The sequence below is a fragment of the Cebidichthys violaceus genome, unplaced genomic scaffold (assembly GCF_023349555.1).
Source record: "Cebidichthys violaceus isolate CVI_PGR_0920_01 unplaced genomic scaffold, fCebVio1.0.p SCAF_5, whole genome shotgun sequence".
NCBI classification, from domain to species: Eukaryota; Metazoa; Chordata; class Actinopteri; order Perciformes; family Stichaeidae; genus Cebidichthys; species Cebidichthys violaceus.
In genome coordinates this window covers 3,437,844-3,459,518 of record NW_027176705.1, presented here as the reverse complement: position 1 = coordinate 3,459,518, position 21,675 = coordinate 3,437,844, and the positions used below count along the sequence as shown (strand labels likewise).

Genomic DNA, 21,675 nt, shown 5'->3' with positions numbered 1-21,675 from the left:
ATTGAACCACATTCAAGGATATTAATCAATGTCCTGCATTTCTGCATTTTACTACTGTATTTTATTTCTTACACAGCTTTTTAGTGTTTTAATTAATGTTCTTAATGTTTCTTAATTGTTTTTAAATCTCCTTTTTTTGCCTTGTGTTTTGATGGTTTTAATGGTTTCATGTGAAGCACTTTGAATGGCCTTGTTGTTGAAATGTGCTATACAAATAAACTTGCCTTGCCTTGCCTTTACAATAATGAAAACAAGTGAATGAAACAAACTAAAAGCCAAAAAACAAATACATAATAAAACACTGAGTTAAACTAACTAAATTGTCATAAGACATAAAAGAAATGTGATTATTAAAAATAAGGTTTTTAAAAGTAATTTAAAAGACAAGAGAGAGTTTGCAGCCCTGATCTCCTCATGCATTTCATTACAAAGTTTAAGAGCACCGACTTCAAAGGCTCTATTGCCTTTATGTATGAATTTTGACCTTGGAACCACAAGAAACGACACAACAGAGGATATCAGGGTGCGGGAAGGGATACAGGGCAATAAGAGATCTGATAAACAACTTGGTGCAATGCCTCTCAGGGATTTGCAAGTTATCATAAACATCTTGAAATCAACAAAAAGCATGGGTAGCCAGGATCGGTGAAATGAGATCGTGTTTCCTAGCCCGAGCCAAAGATCAGCAGAGTTCTGGATGAGCTGGAATGTTTTACTAATGCCAGAGATCAAGGAATCACAGGAGTCTAATCAGCTAAAGTTATGAAGGTGTGGATAACGGTTCCTAGATTTTGGGGAGAAAGAAATAATCTAATCCTTGAAATGTTTCTGATGATTGAACCATTTATTTCACGTTTGTATAAACTGAGATTTGGATAAAAAAAAACACGCCAATATTTCCACAATGCTGAGTTATTGAATGGAACAGTGAACCAGAACTGTCTTGTTCACCATCTTGACCTATGATTTTTATATCTCTCTTTTAAGCATTTACGAGCAGGACATTTTGTGACATCCACTTGAGGGTGTCATGAAGGCAGTTTGAAGGCAGTTTAGATAGTTTTGAGTGTCATCAGTGTAAAAATGGAAACTGATATCATATTTTGGTGTTGGCCAAGAAGAAGCATGTATGTGGGTCCTTGTGGGAAAGAGTACTGGACCCAGCACAGTGACTTTGGGCACCTCACAGTGAACACTTTTTGCAGCTTGCCTGGAATCAGCAATACCAACGAATCGCCTGTCTTTTTAGGTAAGACCTAAACCATTGCAGAGCAGTTAGATCCAGGATCAAGAATGGATTCATGGCCAGCATTAGCTGACAGCAATAAGTCATTTAAGACCTTAAGAAGAGCAGTTTCAGTATCATTACATTGTTGTTGTTTTTTCGAAAACCAGATTGGAATTTCTTAAAGATATTTAATTAAAGCTAGCAGCTGATCAGAACATTTTTCTAGAACCTTAGCAATGGGTATTACTGTAGATGGAGGAATTGATATAAATGAGACACTGAGCTTTTCAAGGGTAATTGGAGAATCTGGGGGAGAAGTGAGACTTCTTATGTTTTAGATCTTCTGTGTAAAAAAGGAAATACATTCTCTGCATTTCTCTGGGGCATCTAAAATCTGGCCTGGAGAGGATTAATGACATGGTCATGAATGATCAACAACATTCTAGGCCTGGATTGATTGTTGTCGATTAAAGTAGCAAAATATACAGAGCCTCTCTGCAAACCTCTGTAGGAACCTTTTTATTGCTCTGTGAAAACAATGACAGCTAAACTATAAATTAGATATTCCCTTTTCTTCTTTGTCGATCCAATTATTCACACATCTGCATCATTTGTCATTTTTGGCTATTTTTGTATACTTTTTCAATTTCAGCGTTTGTCAGTTTTTCATTTTATAGCATAACTTCAATAGAATCAATAGTGTTGCTAGCACATATGGATAGGGATAGTGCCCTCAGAGGCAGGGTGTTTTGAGGACAGAGAAGAGGCCAGACTTAGAAGAGGAGGAGGAGGAGGAGGAGGAGGAGGAGGAGGCGCTCTTAAAATGAATTGGGTGCAGCGGCATTGAAGGGATTTGTATGTCAGCAGCAGGACATTAAAGTCTGTGAGAGAGAGGGGAAGTCCTGGAGTGAGAGGTTGATGAGCTGGTGTGAGATGAGCGGAGTGTTACATAAACTGCACCCAAAGGACATGTTGTTGTTTACCCACAGCAATTTTACCATGCTAAAACGTCATCATTTTTATTCTTTAAGTTTGACAAGAAAGTTGCAAATGATTTGAAACTGAATGCATTTATTAATGATCGTGCTGCGTATGTTACCTGCAGTTTCTCCTTTCTTTATATTTCTGTACCTTACCTACACAGTTGATATTGTTTCTGTGTTTTTTCAACATTCAGTTCTTCGAAGAACAAGATGAGTAGAAGGGTAAAGGAAATAGTGAAAAATCTAAGGAGAAAAGAGAATTGATGAAAAAAAAGGGAAAGATCTAGAGGGAATTGGTGATGGAAGATAAAAAAGAACTGAAAACTTCAAAACTTGACTGACAGGTCGATAGTTAATTATAGATGAACAGGCTGGATGGCATTAGACGAATAAGGTAAAACCATGAAAAGTAAGGGTCAATAGTAGCTCTAGATTGCACTATACTTACAGTAGACTTCTTAACTAGTCATTATCAGATGCTTACGGTACAATACAGTAAGTAATAATTGTGATAAAACATCACATACGTATTCGTATTGTCTAACCTCCTGTATAAAGAAACGGCTGATTTATTTGTACTGCTCTCAAAAGCAGCGGCAATTATTGCAGAGTAAGAATTCAACTGAACACATTTACACTGACAGTTTCGGTTGTCGCCAGTCTGTCAGATGAAAGTAGTCTGCAACAAATAAGAGGTACAGAACCCCCAAACCACTTCTTTTCAACTGAAAACCAATGTATATGAATATTAAGTAGTGTTGTTGATGGAATCAGGTCCTTATCTTGACATTTTAATCCAAAGTATTTAAATTCTACAAATTTTGTTTTACATCATTATATTATTCAATTCACCCATACACTCTTGTCTCAGCGTTGGAAGGTACATTGCTATCGCAAGACAATCAGTCATTAAAACTAATTAACCTGATTTTGTAAGGTTCTGATGTCTTCATTTCCAAGTCCACTTTAAAGAGAGGAAAGGCTTGTGCTGTGACGCTATTGTAAGCCGGTGTTTCGGTTTATCAAGCGACCCTGTTAACTGGCGACTTTCAGCCCAATGCATCTGTGGTTGTCGTAGTTACGACAGCTGTTGAAAATAGAAAGAGAACACCCAGCTGTCCTCGTGAATGCCGCATTGTTTAGTTTTTCATTACAGTGTCAAAACCTTCTCATAAACTGTCTATGGTCAAAACATACAGAATTCGAAGTTGAGTCTCTTTTGAGGAAACAAGGCCACTCGCGTTTGAAATGTTCTGCTTCGTAACTACGCCAACTACAGACGCATTTGGCTGTCAGTTGCCAGTTATCAGGGTCGCTTGATAAACCGAAACATCGGGCAAACCGTAGGGAGATGACACCCTGTGCAGCCGGGAAGGCACTACCTCCTCGCGGTGTGCCCAGCTTCGTGGCCCCGGAGGCCCGTTTCTCTAGCTTTTAAAAAAAAGGCCCCCTTTGGCTTCACCAGTGGAGGCCAATGTCAAGTTAACTGTTTGTGATAGCCAGTAGTAAGGTTAGGTGTTGGGTTCTTAAGTGCCACCCGCAAAAGTGGCTAGTAAGCCACACACGCCTTTGCCAAATTAACATTATGCCCGCATTGGCGGGTATTATGTCAAGCCCTCATTGTCGGAATAGTGTCAATTACCTCTGTAGCTAGGGCTTCGTTTCTGAAAATAGTCGCTTGTTTGATGGACGAGAGGGCGCTGACAGCCGGTGAAGGGGTTAAGAGTTGATTCACACACACAAGCAGCTCTTTCAGCATGGCTAAGTAGCGTTGCCTGATGTTTTACTACATTTTCCACATTTTGCACGGCCATAATCCTGGTCTTTCTCAGCCATGCCTTGAAGTTCCTTTTCCAAGTGAACATTATTCATTATTAATCGTAATTTTTCTGGCATTGAGCGGATTTGTCGACTAGTACAACCATATGTTTGCAACCTTATATACAGTCTATGGTTGTAACCGGTTGCAACTTAGATGAGATAAGAAAAACGTAACATCAAGTGATGTAACTGATCTGCCCGAACAACCACACATGGTTTTACAAGTGAGGTGCCACCACAGCAATGATGAATTGTTTACTTCCAACTACAGCCCGGGTCCATATAGCTGCCAAATATTATAAATTAATGTTATGTCACTTAGAATGTCTTTTCCATGAAGTCATTTGTACATGTGCAAGTAATATCATTTTAAGTTCTCGTTTACAGTCCATTTGACAAACCTCTTCATGAATCCAGCTTAGAAACACAATTTTCTCACTTACACGTCCATTAGCACACACACATATACAGAGGCAGGTTTCTTTCAGCTCTTTCTCCAGCGTTGGATTAATTAAGTTAATGGGAGATGGAATTTTTTTCCTTGATTAAATGAGGCTTGACCGGGGGTTCACTTCTTGATGAAGAGCCTGGGTAATGTTGAGAAAGACCGCACAGCACTCTGACACACACACACACACACACACACACACACACACACACACACACACACGGCTGTGGAGACAAGACAACATAAACATGCTTTATACACACTTGCACCCAAAAGCAATACAAACAGAGACACATAGAGACACACATGTAAAGAACACTAAACACACTCACAATCTTGTAGGAACAAAGACTACTGTACAAGCGTGCCAACACACACTGACACAGATCACCTCCGCAGCTCCTCTCTTCCTCTCTCCCATTTCAACTAATTAGGTCTTATTAAGTCATTAAAACGTTAACAGCCATTTCCCAGCTCACTGCCAATGGTTTCACTTGGCGAGAGGTGGGGATCATTCAGCATTGGCTATGGAAGCCATTACCAAACTGGTGTAGACGTGTGATGAGGAACATGCAAATAGAAAGAAACAGGAAAACACAAATTTTCTTTACACCTGAAACCGGGTAAAACAAATTATATAATAGGATGAAATAATGCATTGGTTAAAAAAAGTTAATGGAACAGTAAAGTCCGGTTACAGGACTAGCATGACCTGCTATCCTTAAAAAGACTATAGCATGGTAAGCACATCATATTTCAAGTAGTGGCTATTTCATCTAGGAATAAAACACTTGATACTGAGACACACATTCGCACCAGAAAGCTTGACATGCCCTAGATTTGTGGTCATGTGCAGCAAACACACATATACACACATATTCACACCCTGATATGTAACCACTCGCCCATTACAACACACGCAGACACATGCACTTCCACAGAGTAATCTCATAAGGACACATTGTGGTAAAGGGGGAGATTTGTGATGTGGCCATTTTGCCATTTTACTGTAAAAGTGGGAGCTGCTGGAAAGGACAGGGTGGACTCTGGGATATAGTAGCAGCTGTGCGGTTTCCCTGAGCTCTAGTGAATGGATTGTGATGGCACTGAGCCGAGAGGTTCATAGCTTACTTAGTAGACAGAGGACAGTGGTTTACAAAACGGAGAGGATGAAACAAAGCACGACAGACAACAGGAAAATAACTGAGATAAAAACAACTAGGGACCATCTTGCGATGGGATCACAGCACCTACGACACCAAATCAGGCCAATGACTTAAATTGGGGGGGGGCCAATGGCCGCTTCCACGCTTCCTACTCCCCTACTTCAGGCGCCGTTGTTCGGACCACGTCGATCTTTCATCTCGGCCTTCATTTTGAGCTTAGGCCTCTAACCTGTGAAGCTTTGTGACTACATCTTGCACGGTTGTGACACTATCTGTCCACAGACATATATACACCTAGCAAAGTACTCAAAACTGCTTCTGTGGTAGTTCCTGGAACACATTTTGCAACGATGAATCACACAGACTCAGAGGGTGAACACAATACCAGCGTTGTTGTCAGTGAGCCTGTCGCCAATCAGTAACAATATTGACAACTTATCTGGATTTGTAATAGCTTTTTTGATTGCGCCAATAACAGCAATGTGGATAAAGATTACAGTGGTGATATGATCTCCAAGATTTTGTGAGATTAAATCACATGTTTCATGTACCTATAGCTAGGGGTGCAACGGATCACAAAACTCACGATTCGGTTCGGATCACGTTTTTTGAGTCACGGTTCGGATCATTTTTCGGATCAGCAAAAGAAAAGGGGAGGAGACAAATATAACTTTGCTTTCCATTTATTAATTAAAGAACTTCAAGAACACTTGAAGCAAAGAACTTTGGGCTATTGTCTTAAATAAAAACAAAAATATTTAAGATGTCAAATTTGAAACTAAATTAAATAAATAACAAATAAAAAAAACATTCAAGAATACTCAATTCTGTTAAGTTTAAGTGCAACATGAGGTATGTTGATACCCTCTTACTTTCAATATTGAAAGAAAAAAAACACCAAAAAAGTGAATAAAAGAAAGAAAGCAGAGCAGACCAGAGCTTGTGGCTTGTCCTCTGTCGCTGACAGACCAGGATGGTGGCACTTCATATGTGTGGACATGTCTGGGAAGACACAGGGAAGACAAAATGCTCCCAAACTTGCGACTTAAATGATGCTGGTGGCTTCTGAAGTTCCTCCACTCGCCATGACTTTCACTGTTAAATGCTTTTAACCTACTCCGTTCACGTGAACACACTACTGCTTTATATCTGTTCACTGACACTTTGCATTGATATTCGGGGACTTGTTACTTGAAAAGGAACAGCAGCAGTAACTTTTTATTACACACTAATATGATTAAACTGTAAAAAACACACACAATGAGACAAACATTCCCTGTTCATCATTCAGACAGAGAAGAAGAGAGAAAAGGAAGGGAAAATGGAGACGTTGGGAGGGCAGTCTTGATACCACCAACACTATTCCGCTGGTCCATTTACAAAACGTTTGGGAGAACAGAATTAGAAAGAGGAGAAGCAGGAGGAGGAGAGTGATCGAACACTGGGAATATTTCAACCGGTCCAGCTTACTGTCAACAGAGACAGCTCATGTTTCTGAAGTGAACCTAAACAATACCTCAGGAACTACAGATACCCAAACAAAGAGACTCGGGTAAGAGTCCAAGCTAGTGCTTCATATATTTATTTATTTACTTAATTTTCAGATAAATTAAATAATAAGTCCTTGTTATTATTATTATCATTATCATTTTTATTATTATCGTATTTTACAATATCTCAATATATTTATTTAATTAATTTATTTTTATTAACATTTTACATTTGTTACAGTGACTTATTTCTTGTAAACAACTGTTGCAACTCTATAAACAATATTAGATATATTTTAGATATAAATTCTAATCCTGTTCTGAATGTATTTGTTTTTAGAATTGTATTTATATATATATATATATATATATATATATATATATATATATATATATATATATATATATATGTGTGTTTTTAAAAGCACTTATTTAGTTACTTATTTTAGGCACATCGTAGTTCTCCAACACGCTTGGAAAAGGAAGGGTGAGCAGAGGGGTTTTTAAGTTAGTTGCAATCTGCAACACACCACTAGATGCCACTAAATCTCACACATAGGGCCTTTAATATAGCATCAAACAACTATTAGCAATGTAAAAGATATAATGGGGTAAAGTCTATCTGAGCTAAAGTAAGTCTATCACTCTCCCTCTGCGTGTTGTAATCCGAGCATTTCTGTGCTTTGTTTACAGTCGGGCCAGTAACACGTGCTTTTAGTGCACGTTAGTGCATGTGAGCGTGCCCCACTGGCTAGCCTCCGCTCTGCACTGCACTCATAAGGCGGTTACAGCTGACAACGCCAGCATCTTAGAGGAAGTGTAGCTACCGCAGTCTGGTTCCCCCTTGTGTAAACACTGTCAGCTTTGTCATCACTGTTGCCGTGTTTGCACTGTTAGCTCCTATCCACCGTCTCAGCAGTCGACACGCTGATAGACTTGTGGAGGCAATAGAAATGTCCGAATTTAGCAATGAGTGCCTTTAAAGGATCACCAAAGTTATTACAATTCATCCTAAATTCAGTTCGAGTCTGAACCAAATTGGTGGAACGATCAACAGACCGACATTGCCAACCACAAAACTATACTGCAAGCATCGCTAAAAACTGGTACAAGTACCAATTGCCAAGTAGGCGGAATGAGGTCACAAACAAGAGATGGAAAGAAAGGATACTCTACAAAGAAAGAAGTCCAGTGAATAAAAGAATGAAATACAGGACTGAACAGTGCAGATAACATTCGGGCAGCCTCGAGACTCAATTGACAGAGAGCAGCGAAATGTGATCACTGACGCTTTTGTGAAGAGGAACCACTGAAGCACTCAAAACAGGGGTAACCAGATTGCCTTGTACCTCCTGCTAAATTGACACGGCAGCAGTAGATAATTGCTATGACTTGTTCCTGAATGATGTAGCAATTTCTTGTATTGTACATGTAGCAGGTAATACTTGTCTCTGTAAAACAGCGTTGTAGGATATCACAATGCACTGAAACCTAATACAGGCTGAGTGGACAAGGACAGATGGTCTAATTGATAGCACTCGGCCGTTTACAGCACGATAACTCCCGTTTGTGTGTGGCCTGGATGCCACAAACCAAACCTCAGATCAAGCTCAACTAGTGCTCATCTGTTGTCTCACCGCAGCCTTTGTTTGCTAATTCAATCACCTTACATCAATAAAAACAAGGTAAAAAAGAATATCCCAGGCCGAAAACTATCCTGTGTGACTCAATCGATATGTTGAAGCCACAGTTGGATTGATCTGAGCAGAGAAGCAGCTAGCGATACACTCTGCAGGGAGATGGGGGCTCTCAGGTTTCGGTATGCAGGTGGAAATGCCTGTAATAACCATAAACAGTCACTACCTCACTATCAAGTAGGCTTTATCTCTTTCCATGTTAAAAAAAAAAAAAGAAGTAATGTTAAGCACCATCAGGAGTCTGAAGCCTGCTATACAATCACTCCCCTTAATGAGTCTTAAATTGCTCTGATGGCAAATAAAACTCTCTGTTTACTCGTTAAGCAATGCTTTTTACACAGGGCTCAACATTTCACTGTTGATCCACTGTGAGTCACTCGACAATCTGAACAGCTGCCGTGTCAGGTGTTAACCGTTCAAGCTGCGTTTCCTCCCATGACGATACAGCAGGGTTCTTCTCACACCCTGTCATCTTAACCACAAACACACACACTCACTCTGTGTCAGAAAGCTGATACAATGAATCAAAGGTTTTACTCTGACTTTGCGCATTGGAGAGTTGACTGAGTTTACACGTACTGACCGGGCTGCAATATTAAAACAACTTGCTTTATTAATGTGCCTTTTTCTCTGACGGTAAAACAGTTTGAAGCATCTTTCTAAGTTAGATATTCTGTCAGCGGCCTCCAGATCAAGTGGCATATTGGAAATCTTTACTTTAACATAAAAACAAACAAATCAAAATTATTATCATCTAATTACCCCCCAAAAGCACATTATTGATATTTTATAAAGGTTCTCTATACGATAGTCAGAGCATAACTACAGCATCAAACAACTCTTTACTATGTAAAATAGTGCAGTAATGTTTACCTGAGCAGAGAATGGAGTCTCTCTCCCTCTGTGTGTTGTAATCAAAGCTTCTCTGTGCTTTGTTTGCCGGGGCCTATGTGCATGTGAGCGTGCCTCCCTGGCTGACTCACGGCTGCCGATCTGCACTGCCCTCATACAGACGGTCACAGCTGATAAAGCCGTCTCCACCCAAGGCATTGCCACGGAAGCGTAACACCCAACCTTTGGGAGCCATCCCCCCAGGTTAACACTAGCACTGTTGCCACTGTTTGTGTTGTTGGCATCGTTATCTGCGAGCCGCCGGCTCGGCCTTTGCCATGTGGAGAGCTGTGTATATGCACTAGATATGCTCTGAGTTTTCAATTCAATAGGTTTATGAAGTAACTAAAAGTGAATGCCCATCACCATTTCTTAAGCCCATGTTGACATATTCAAATTGCTTGATTGTCCCACCAGTGAAAAATTCCAAAGGTCTTTAATTTACTATCATAGAAGACTAAGATATCCAGCAAAAAGAAGTCAGAACCATGTGGATTTTGGGCATTTTAGCTTAAGAAATGACTCTGCATTGTTTCAGTACATGGTCCCCAAACTTGTGTAATGACATGTCAACCTGCCTTTGCACCTGCCACGCTATACTTATATAGCGCTACAATAGCTCTACTTTCCAACATCTAATATGAAAAGTTTCCATGTTTTGCACAGAGTAATGAATCATTAAGTTGACATTTACGATCACCACAATTATACAGTGACTTTCTTCTCAAAGCCAGCGAATAACAAATGGCATGAAATTGTAGAGTGAAATAAAGTTGGGTTGTGGTGAGACAAGCATGGCTGTGGCATCCTGTGTCTCATTGAATGTGTGTGAACAAGAGGAGAGGAGAAAGGGAGCAGAGCAGAGAACGAGGGATAGGGAATGGGAGGGGGGGGGGTACCGGTGCAGTCCCTCGTGCCTCCTGCTCTATGTACGGTGCTCATTCATCCCAGTCTGGCTTCCTCCAATCACAGAGTGGCGTTCCTGCATACGGGGCCTCCCAGCAGCATGGGGCCTCCACATGACCATGTCAAGAGCCGGGCCCACTTGCATGAGTCAACAAAGCAGACAATAAAACTAACACGGGAGTAACACTGGAGATCCAAATCAGAATCTATTTGTTCACGCAGCAGCACAATGAGTGTACAGGAATTGCTGCTGGTGATATTGGTACATGCAACGGTACACTGGTTATGTAAAGGTTCCCAGTGTGTGGAGAGAAACGCAGGACAATAGGACACACTGGAAGGTAATATATATCAAAAACATTCTGCTCTTACTCAACTCTGCTCTTTGAAGTGAGGCACATATACATTATTATGCTCATGTGCAAGGGTCAGGGTTGAGCGTCTCCCACAAGGTCAGAATGATGAATGAGTATGCTATGTGACACAACCTGCTACACACACACTCAAGAAGGGCATACTGCAATGAGCGAGCTTCACATGTTATTATGCTCACGACGGGGATCACAATAATAACATTTTCCATCACTGATGAGAGAGAGATGTGCGGAATATACTGCACCTGAATGAGAATTAAAGGGCGAGTGTGTATTGTATGACGGTTAAATGTAATACCAATAAAAATACAAGGACTAAGGCACAATCTACTGCTGCACTTGCACCAAATCCTCTTTTGACTTCTAAGCATTGGAATTTCCTGCACTGCCTTTTCCCTCTGCAGTACATACTCATCAGTACATCATAACTCTAAAGCTAAACTACAGCATTGTAGTGGCATTGCAATATTTACCCACATTGCAATATTTACCCACGTCTTCCCACCTGCATAGCCAGCTTCAGTGTAACTCCTCTGCACTCATGTGACCAAGCAGAGGAATGGAAGGAATGTGAATGCAGGTTAGTTGACCAAGTGAGCGCTGCCAGACTGCTGCTTTTTACACAAAAGCACACGCACGCACACACGCACACACACACACACACACACACAAACACACAGATACAAAGATAAAGCTACACTGGTAGAATAAAAGCCGAAGCAATGATACCAGCGTGATAAGTTGACTTATTGCTGACTGAATGCTATCTTCAAAAATCCCTGAGTGAATTTATGAAATGACAGAATAACCACTACTATAAGTAGCTTGTTGTCTGCCTCCCTTTGGTATTCGGTAATCTCATATTGCTGTAGCTTCAACATGAATATGAAGTTCAATACTACCACCGCTGTCAGTGGAGTATACAGATAGAACAAGTGCTGGGTTTCATATGATGTTATTATTGGGCCGTCGATTGCGTTTAGTGCTGGCTTGCTTGGATAAAATACTGTATACCACCTTCTGTATCGCTGCGACCCTACTCTGAGAATCTGCTCAAATCACATCATGTAATGTTATGAATTACACTATGTGGCAAACTTCAATGACCTAATGAGCCAACAGGAGGAAACAGCATGATCCATCTGAGTTGCATCATTGCAGCAGTAATATCTATCTGTGCTCCTGGGATCGAGGACTTAACAGCCAGCCAAATGACTAAAGACGTGGAAACATTTGATCTCTGTATGCAATAGAGGTGCAACAAAAAGCTGCTATGGGAGCACATTACAGTAGGTCCCGTAAGGTATTCTCTGTAATAGCTCAAGTGTGAACAAATGCAATAACATTGCTGGTAAAAGCACACTCAAGATTACAGTGCTCCTATATGACATGTTTGTGTATAGTGTGCAAACTGCTCACAAGAGACTTTGAGGTGAGGCTTTGGCTCTGACATGTGACTTTTGCGAGCAATGCAAGATACACTACGTTTTTTTTTTTTTTTAAATAGTTGGATAATTGGTGTGCTGGTCAAGTTAATGCACAACTCTGCTTGAGATGGCAAGACAGCTTAGCAGCACACTGCAATACAGAATCTCTCACCTTGGTACCTAGCTTGAGGGCCAAATTCTAAATACCATTGAAGCAGCTCTGTAACCCTTCTGTCACATGAAACTTTTCCATCACTGAAACCCACGTGTGAATACCAAAGGACATTACTTAAGCAGAAAGATAACCCGTGAAATGTTCAATACCTAAAAATAGTTTATAGAAAAACCTACATAATATATGTACAATGTTTTATTTTCAGATATTTGTAAGTGGTTGTATTCACCCCTGAAAACAAAACTAACTAAATAAATTCAACACAGCGCTTTGAACATCCCAAGAGACCAAATCATTTCAATTCATTGCAGACAAAAATCAAGCTCAAGACTTCCTCTCCTTCCATACAAACACTTCTGTGCTTAAGATTCCCTCCCTGGCAGCATGAATAGGTGCACACACAGGGCAACCATAAAAATCAACATATTCCCTGCACAAATATACCCAGCTGAAACTCAGCCCAGGGCATCTTTAAATAATATGCATCCTAATTTAGCATGGAGTCTTTGGGGAGGGGATCAAGATGCACTCACAAATCGCAGCTGACACACCCACGCATACACACAAGCAAGCAGGCAAGCACACGGGGTGAATGTACCTCAACAAACACACTTAATTTATCGCTAATGCGTAATGAGCTTTTCCACACAGGCACTGCTGTCCAACAGACTCTGGTTTTAAGTCTCAAGAGATATTTGCATGTGTTCACAGAAACACTGAAAGACTGCAATAATTTTGTGTTGAAACAAGGCTAACTAAACATAGTCTTTAAAAGTACAGTTCACATTAGTATACCACTTATATATCAATTGAAGTAGAAATGCAATTACATGAAGTCATTAAGGAGGGGAACTCTTAATCTCCTGCAGGACATGAAAGAATGGAAGGTGAGAATAAGTATCAGACATTTCCCTCCACACTTTGTCCACTGCACTTGTCCACATTAGACCCACAAATAAAACTGAACACAGAAATATGTTGTGGTGACCTCGGAGCCGTTACACACTGATGCAAGACACATGGGCAGTAACAAAGGCTAATGCAAGTGGTTCTACAGACAGCATGCATCCCTCCACAAATTCAATGTTTAATATTCTGTAGCTGCCACTGTACGGGAGGTTGAACAGCTGGCCCTCTGGTGTAGACACAACAAACCGGAGCTGAACACATTTTAAACATTAGCCTACAGAAAACAGAAGAGTTCAGGAGGAGACATGGATGGCGAGTCTTAGGGGACCTAAAGGTGGAGACCAACATTGACTCCATCTTCCTCTGGTGGATGAGGAAGTTCAGCTTACCAGAGGGGCTGTTTATTCAGATAGGACATTCATTATAAACTGTGGTTATTTCTACATCTATTTGTCGTGTAGATTGCAGCTCTGTGTTTGTTTGCTAGTTACAGTGAGAGACAGTGACATCGCCTTCTGTATGCATGCATACTTGACTGAAAACTGGACACCTTGACCTTCTAGTTCTGATACCACTTTGGTACCAAGTAGGTGAAGCTGTAGAATGAAGGATGACTTCCAAAAATACAAGTAGACCACTGGCGGACTGACGCCTTGCAGACTGGCGCAACAGAATCAGATTATTAGACAAAAGCAGTCAGCAGGGAGACAGCTAGTGCCAGAAACAAAAAAACACAAGCTTTAAAGGAAACTTTCATTTCTGAGCCAGAATTTTCTTCTCCATATTTGGATGACTAATAGAGGCCAATAGACTGGAGTATTGGACTGACATTTAAAATGTGGTGGGGGAATAAAACGTGGGATGCCCATGTTGCTTTGTCTCTGCTGTGGATGCTACACAGTGCTAGCCGTAAGAATGTGTCTTCATGAAAAGAAAGGAAAGGCTTGTTGCTACTCACAGCTCTTGCTACACTTTCTATTGACATTTCCAGCTTCTATGATGACACAAATGTAAGCACTTGTTATCTCAAAGGTTTGTGTTAGTATCTTGTTTTGTGCTGCAAACTTTGAGCATTTTGTGAAACTCAAGCTTTAATTTTCATGATAAATAACCTCGTTCAGACTTTCTTTTTAGTGATACTGTTTGTAACACACCAACCTCACTAGATCCAAAATATCATCATCTGACACTGTGCCAAGCCGCCAAAAGGTAACCTATTGTGTAACTTTACATCTCCACCATATTTAAGCTAGAGAATGGACTTTGCCTCACAGTGCCCTGGTGTAGCGTGTGGAATAAATGGTTGACTCAAAAAACATTTCCCTCCCACCACCATGCCTAACACTGCACAGGGTCACTCAGCAGTAAGTTTCCTACAGCTGTGTTCCTCGGGTGTTCAGTCGAGATATTAACTGCGTATGAAACAAGCTGCTGAGATGACCTGAGAATATTGGAGGAGTAACTGTGTTTTTTGCCTTTAGCAGTAACTACAAGTTTAGTTTGGAGAGTTATACATCAATTTCACAATAAAATTATGTAATTTACTTCCTCCTAGAGCTAAAATCACACTAAGTAGTTGTCTACGGTGATTTCAAAGCAAGCTAAAAAATAAGACAGCAACAATGTGGTGATACTAATGGGCTGAGCATGTGAGCGAATGCTGTTTTTTTGGATACTTTTATTTTGAATGAAGGTCATCATGGTATTCACTTACACTGAGTTCAAATATTCAAAAACCTGTGGTTAGCCATTTGTCCCCTTTCATTTACTTTTACCTATAGATTTATACAAAGTACACATTATCTTTCCACTAAAGTCAACATTATAACTTTGTTTGTCCGTAGGGTAACATTACAAGGTAATAGAGGGAGGGGGAAGCTGTGATAAACAAATAATGTAATCAGAGACACTTTAATAGAACTCTGCAGATTTTCCTATTAAACTGTTCCTGACTTTTCTTGCCTCAATGTCCACATTTCTCCTCAGTTATTAATTCACAGGCCGCACAGGCTCTTGGATTTTCTTCAGTTTAATTTCACAACATGAAAATAAAACTAAACAAGATTACATTCGGCTTGAGACCCAATTAAATAAAATGCACCGCCTGATGAAAACACTATTGGGGCTTAAAAAAACAATGGCAATAAAGATGTTGCAAAAGCAAACTCATTGAGGCTTCATAAACACAGTAACATGTTAGTAACATGGCAGTGAAAAAGTTTCTCTGGTGAAAAACCTAAAAAGTTTTAAGCAAAAACGCTCTAAAAAAAAAAAAACACAGTACAGTACCTGCTCAGTATCAGACGGCGGAAAGAACAGTTAGCAACGAGAGGCAGATATTTCCCACAGGAGTTGGTGGAGACCAAAAGCAGAGCTAAAACAGAGTGAATATTGAACTTACATTCACTAGCTGGACAGAATCACGACTGAATGATTATGTTGCTTCATTAGTGATGTAAAAAAGCAGCTGTTTGCTAATGAGTTCGCCATATCAAATTTAAAGAGGATATGTCAAGATTGTGTTCACAACTTGTTTCTATTGCCCTCAAGTGGACAACAAAAGTCTTCATCTGCCACTAGCAGGGGAGATGTAGGAATCATTACAATGTACAATGTAAGAGTCACAATACTGACTGTGGAAGTCAGAAGCATCGGTAGGCTAATTGCCAGTAGCCTTGCTTGCGTTGCACAAAAGAGTACTTCAAAATAAAAGGCCTACACTCATTCTATTCTTTTTCGTTTGAATGATATTGAATCTTGGCCCATGCTTGCGACCCCTAAGAATGGACCCACAGTCCAATGTGTACTGTTCACCAATTGGAAGACATTGTTCTAGACAAACTGCTCTTAAAAAATGCTTCCGCTTAGTTTCTTCTTCCTAGTTGAGGGTGTTTTAATCCATGACGCCACCTGTGATTTGTGAGAATCAACTTGCATATGGGCAGCACAGTGCCTTTCTATGTTGATGTTGTTTGTTCTCTCTGTATCTGATGACTGCTTTCCTGCAGGCACAGTGGTTTCATCCCATTGAAATGCAGAATAAGCAGTTAAAAGAATGGATTGTACTTGGTAAAGGGAAAGAAATTAATGGGAAGTACTTTTCCTTTAAATCAATGCATATCACACTATGCTGCTCCAGTGGAATTGCAGGAGACTGGAGGCTGTTGCACTGCATCTCCCAACTGTGTAACTGCATAAGCTGGACAGTGCAGAAAAGCATCAAGTGAGCTCAATCAACACTTGCTGGTACAAAGAGTTTATGTGACTGTTAGAATGTTAATGCAAACAGTAAATACTAATTGGGTGCATCAATGGAAAATGATCTTGTGACATTATCAGTCAGTGTAGAACCAATGCTTCATCATGCAACTGTTGCTGTGTTTACAATTTTTATGTGCATATAAAAAGGCCAAAGGCGTTGCAATAATCAGATTAATTTACTCATAAGGTCTTAGAGTGCTGCAGATGTTTTATTTTTATTATGTCCATTAATAACTATGGAGCGTGAACCAGTGGCGGAGCCAAGGGGTGGCAAGGGAGGGGGCACGGCCCCCTCACGAGTGGCATCAGCATAATATGGGAGGCTTCTGTGTGGTGTTTCTAAACATGCAGTAGGCTTGTTCCTAGTACTTGTTTTCTTCCTAGAATCAATGTACTCCTTGAAATTAAATTAATTAATTTTTCATTTTTCAGGACAACTAGTCTATTATAACTATGAATTGTCTAACACATGTATATACAGACACAGAGCTGATTAAAACAGGTTTGTAGTGGAACTGAAATTGTAAACTGTACCGGTATTATTCAGTGCACAAGCAGACAATTAGTAACATTAACTGTAAAATAAATATCTAATATGCAATTCCACAACCCTCATATTGACATAGTTACAACAGCATAACAATATTTCTCTCTTCTAATTTTGGTGTGCTGCCCTAAGATTTTCAGTGGCCCCATCTGGCCACCCCTGTGAAACATTACTGGGGGCGCCACTGCTGTGAACACACAGACACTCAGGCACTTTTGTTTCATTCATTTGCTTGTGATACGTTAAGTGAAGTTGACATACTTTCATTTGATCTTTAGAATGGACAAAACAAGCTTTGTTTGTGGATGTAGCAATGGCCCTCGCCCTCAAATTCGCCCCACCAGCACCCGCTAATTCAGCCCTGTCCCAGAATCACCCCCAGCTCCCACACACCAGCCTCAGTTCCCACAACTACCAACATTCACAACATTCATGCTCCACTTTCCAAACCCAACAAAATGCTACCACGGAGAAAGATGCACACCCTGAGTCACCTTTGACGACTGTTGTTTACTGGTCTTGATGACCAATAACAATGCACAGTAATTATTTTGGGGATAATACATGCATGACGCTGCCGTCGGTGTTTGCAGAGAAATACAAATGTGGCCTCTCCTCTGAAGCAACGCACGTTTAGATGACAATTCTTGAAGGTCTAAAAGGATGTTTTGTCATTTTCTAAATGAGATGTTAAATAAATTCCAAGGCTTTTTAGACAAAAATGTCAAAACAGTTTGATACCAACTTTCAATGATAAATCTCACAGTGCAAATGAATCAATTTCCACTTCACTGTTATCACTGACAACCTCCATCACAAGCGCCATTTACCTGCATGAGATTTCATCATCTGGATGTGATCGCCCCCGGTGTGGCACTCACTCTCCTGTCAGGAGGATCTCAAGGGGAGTAATTCCTTATAGTCTCTGCTGGAGTCTGTGGGGCATGGTAATCTAACTCTATATAAATTGTATCCTCTGACCTTCTACCATTATATCAGATGGAAGTCAAGGAGGCATACCTCTAGTTGCCTCGCTTTTAAGTATTTTATATGCATAATTGAACAATGAATAATGGGACTCCTGATAAAATGACAGTATATCTCAGAGGGAGGTGCTGTCTTCATGGATGTGCAAAAGTACAAAAGTACAATTCTTGTGCACGATATTCCTTTATTTCTTAGCATGGTGCTGGTAGCAATTACTGCAGAGTATGTCATACTAGAGTTGCAGCACCAGCAAAACTACATGCAGGAAATCTCCAGACACAAGAGAAGGATAAAGTACTCAGTGAAAAAAAACGTAAATAATGCAGCACTACACTGCACTAAACCAACGCAGAATGGGTTGCACTAAACATAGCTCCACTGGCTAATGAGTGAGACAAAGTGCTATGGTAAGCAAAGTTCGCTCTTCTATTTGTGTGTTTATGTGTTACAGGAAGAGAGGCAACACCCACAAACAACATTACAGTGCAATGTACATCTTCAAGGATTCAAGAGAAACGTATCGGCATGATGCATCACAGGGACGCACAACGGAATGCAGTTGTAACCCATTTGCTACACAACCAAACAAATACAGCAGACAGAATGATGTGCTTTAAATCTGGACAAAGCCTTGTGTCATATTTGCATGGGCTATAAAATATTCCATAAAAAATTGTAGACATCAGAGGTATTGGGCACAGGTATAGTCAAAGGTAGTCCAATGTGATCTGGTCTCAGAAGAAGCCAAAGATAAATTGATTTGAGTTCACTTCATTTGGGGCCCATGCGCCACAACAATTGGGTGGCAATTCAAAGTGGGGCTGCAACTAACAATAACTTTCGAATTGATTAATCCGCCAATTATTTTCTGGATTAATATATAAATTGAACGTCAGAAAAAAGACTGAAGCAATTAATAGTTTATCAAAAATAGTTGTTGATTCATTTTCTGTTGTAGCTGTAATTCAAACTGTGGAGCAGTATAGACTTACATAAGTTATGTAATCCAACCATGTGCGCAGTCTGAACGTGCCATCTTAGATCTTAGTCCAAAGAAGATAAACCTCAGAGTTCTGTTTTTCACACACACAAACACACAGTCCAACATGCCTCTTCCTCATGGTGGGCTCCCAACAGATAAATACCAACCTGTTAATGTTAAGTTCTGAACATTTTACCTAAATGAAAGTCAAATTGTTAAAACCTTAAAAGCAGAATACGTTTTCTCCAGTTTTTCATATACAGTCGGATGACAACTGGTTTGTTTTTTTAGCCTTAATTCGCTCCCTAAAGATCTACAAAGACACTGTGATATACACTGTTTTGCTTCATTCATGTTTCGGTAGACTATTTTCATACAGCAATGAAAGATGTCATAACATAAGTCAAAACATGTGTATGTTGATGCTCTATGGGGGTTCTCGATGAAAATAAAGTTTTAAGAAAAGAAATGCATGGCAGGTTCACTACTTCTATGTTATATCTTATTTCCTGGGCAGCATTCGACTGTATAAAGCCCTCCACTGATATCCTACACAGGTCTTTGTCATGTGAATCCTGTGGTCGGTCTTTCAACCACTAGTCGTCGCCTATGCAGGCAGACTTCCCTCTCTAGCAGCACGCTTCCACTCTCAGGAGCCACCGCAATGTCTGGGAAATAAGAAGTGCTGCTGTGCATCTTTCAGCATCAGCTCTCAGACACATTGTTCTTCAAGTTTAGCAAGATCGACGTCCTTTTGATGACAGTATTACTCTTTCCACGAAATCCTCTCACTCAACTTTCTGAGCCAGTGACTAAAACCAGTCGTCCCATGCACACAGTTGTTCTCGGTTATTAAACCGTGAGAGGGAAAAAAACAAACTTCAGATGTTTTTATTGGCAACGCATTCGACACATTTAATCCACTCTTGTTAATAAACACCAAGGACGAGCCCACATGTCTTCATAATGAGCCCCATCCTATGTTTGATCGGAAACTTCCCTGGTCGGTTCAAAGCCCCCCCCCCCCTCCGGCAGCCCTGTGGCACCAGTCAGGGCTGCTCATCGGGCAGTTTGTGCTGCAACTTCCTAACGCCAAAAGCCACACAGCGCGTCCCGACAGAGACACCCGTGAAGTGATGGCACATACAGCCCTACCTCATGCGAACCGGAGAGGCCACATGAGGTGAACACGGCACACGGAGGGGATATTGCGCTCACCCAGTAGCTCTCTCCTATCTTTTATCACAGCCCACTTGTGCTCTGAGTAACTGCACTTCAGTGTAATATGAGTGGCTCGCTGCCTCGCACATGCACTCCGCTGGAGAAAAAAAACATGCAGATTATTAAAGTGTGCGCTTTACCTTGCTTGGATGGACCACAGAACAGCGAAAGAAGACAGAACAGCCAAATTGTACTCTCCACCGCCATGTACAGCCTTTGATTTCCACCAGTGGGGTAGCAGCGTACGTCTATAGGCTACAACCAGCTATACCGTTCCAGCGACATGCATATGTTGGAATCCGCTATTGTCTCTCCGCCGGTGCGTAAAGGACTCTCTGTGAATGTTTAGGTCTCCACGGTAAACCGTCCCCTGGCTTTCCCAAACAAGCTTGCATTAGTCGGGGGACAGCCGTCGTGTCTCTCGGCGCTTCAACGCCATGTTGCGAACGAATGTTAAGTGTGTGTTAGCTGCTGGTCCACACACACACACACACACATGCACGCACGCACACACGGGTGCGCGCGCACGTACGCGCACACGCACGTTCACCAGACACTGGCTGGCTGGCTGGTCGTCGCCGGAGTCCTGAAAAGCTGTCGGTGATTCTAACACACCCCTTCTGCCTTCTTTTTGTTCAACTCCATGCTCTCCACTAAGACTTGGGCAATGCATATGAAGCGAATGCGTCCGTAGTAACACTTGCAATACCAAATCAAAAAATATATTTTACCCCAGGCGCCCTCTCTCTCTCTCTCTCTCTCTCTCTCTCTCTCTCTCTCTCTCTCTGTCTGGAATGATCAATTCGTTCGGGATCTCTCCGAGAGAGCAAAGCGAAGTGTGGAAAACGGTCTGGCGGAGCAGTTATCTGTAATGACTGCAAATGTGTTGCCCTGTATGAACCCAATGTTGCAGACACTGGTCGTTTTAATGAGCACTCACCGCATCCAGATACACATGCTCCAGTGAAAACCTTCTCATCATGCAAAACCTACACTCATTCATTCATGTGATTTAGTCACGATATCTTAGTGTGTTTAGTTCTTTCAAATGTGTGTGTGTGTGTGTGTGTGTGTGTGTGTGTGTGTGTGTGTGTGTGTGTGTGTGTGTGTGTGTGAGAGAGAGAGAGAGAGAGAGAGAGAGAGAGAGAGAGAGAGAGAGAGA

The 21,675-nt window shown here is 40.9% G+C and overlaps 1 protein-coding gene across 2 annotated transcripts in view; it reads right to left on the bottom strand.

Moving 5' to 3' along the window:
- The window catches only part of igdcc4 (immunoglobulin superfamily, DCC subclass, member 4), a 58,794-nt gene extending 37,803 nt beyond the window's left edge, over positions 1-20,991 (bottom strand). For both annotated transcript variants that reach the window (XM_068730343.1, XM_068730344.1), the window contains exon 1: positions 20,654-20,991. In XM_068730343.1, coding sequence (XP_068586444.1) covers positions 20,654-20,720 — 67 coding nt within the window. In that variant the 5' untranslated portion in view covers positions 20,721-20,991. The remainder of the gene's footprint in view (positions 1-20,653) is intronic.
- Between the last annotated feature and the right edge of the window lie 684 nt (positions 20,992-21,675).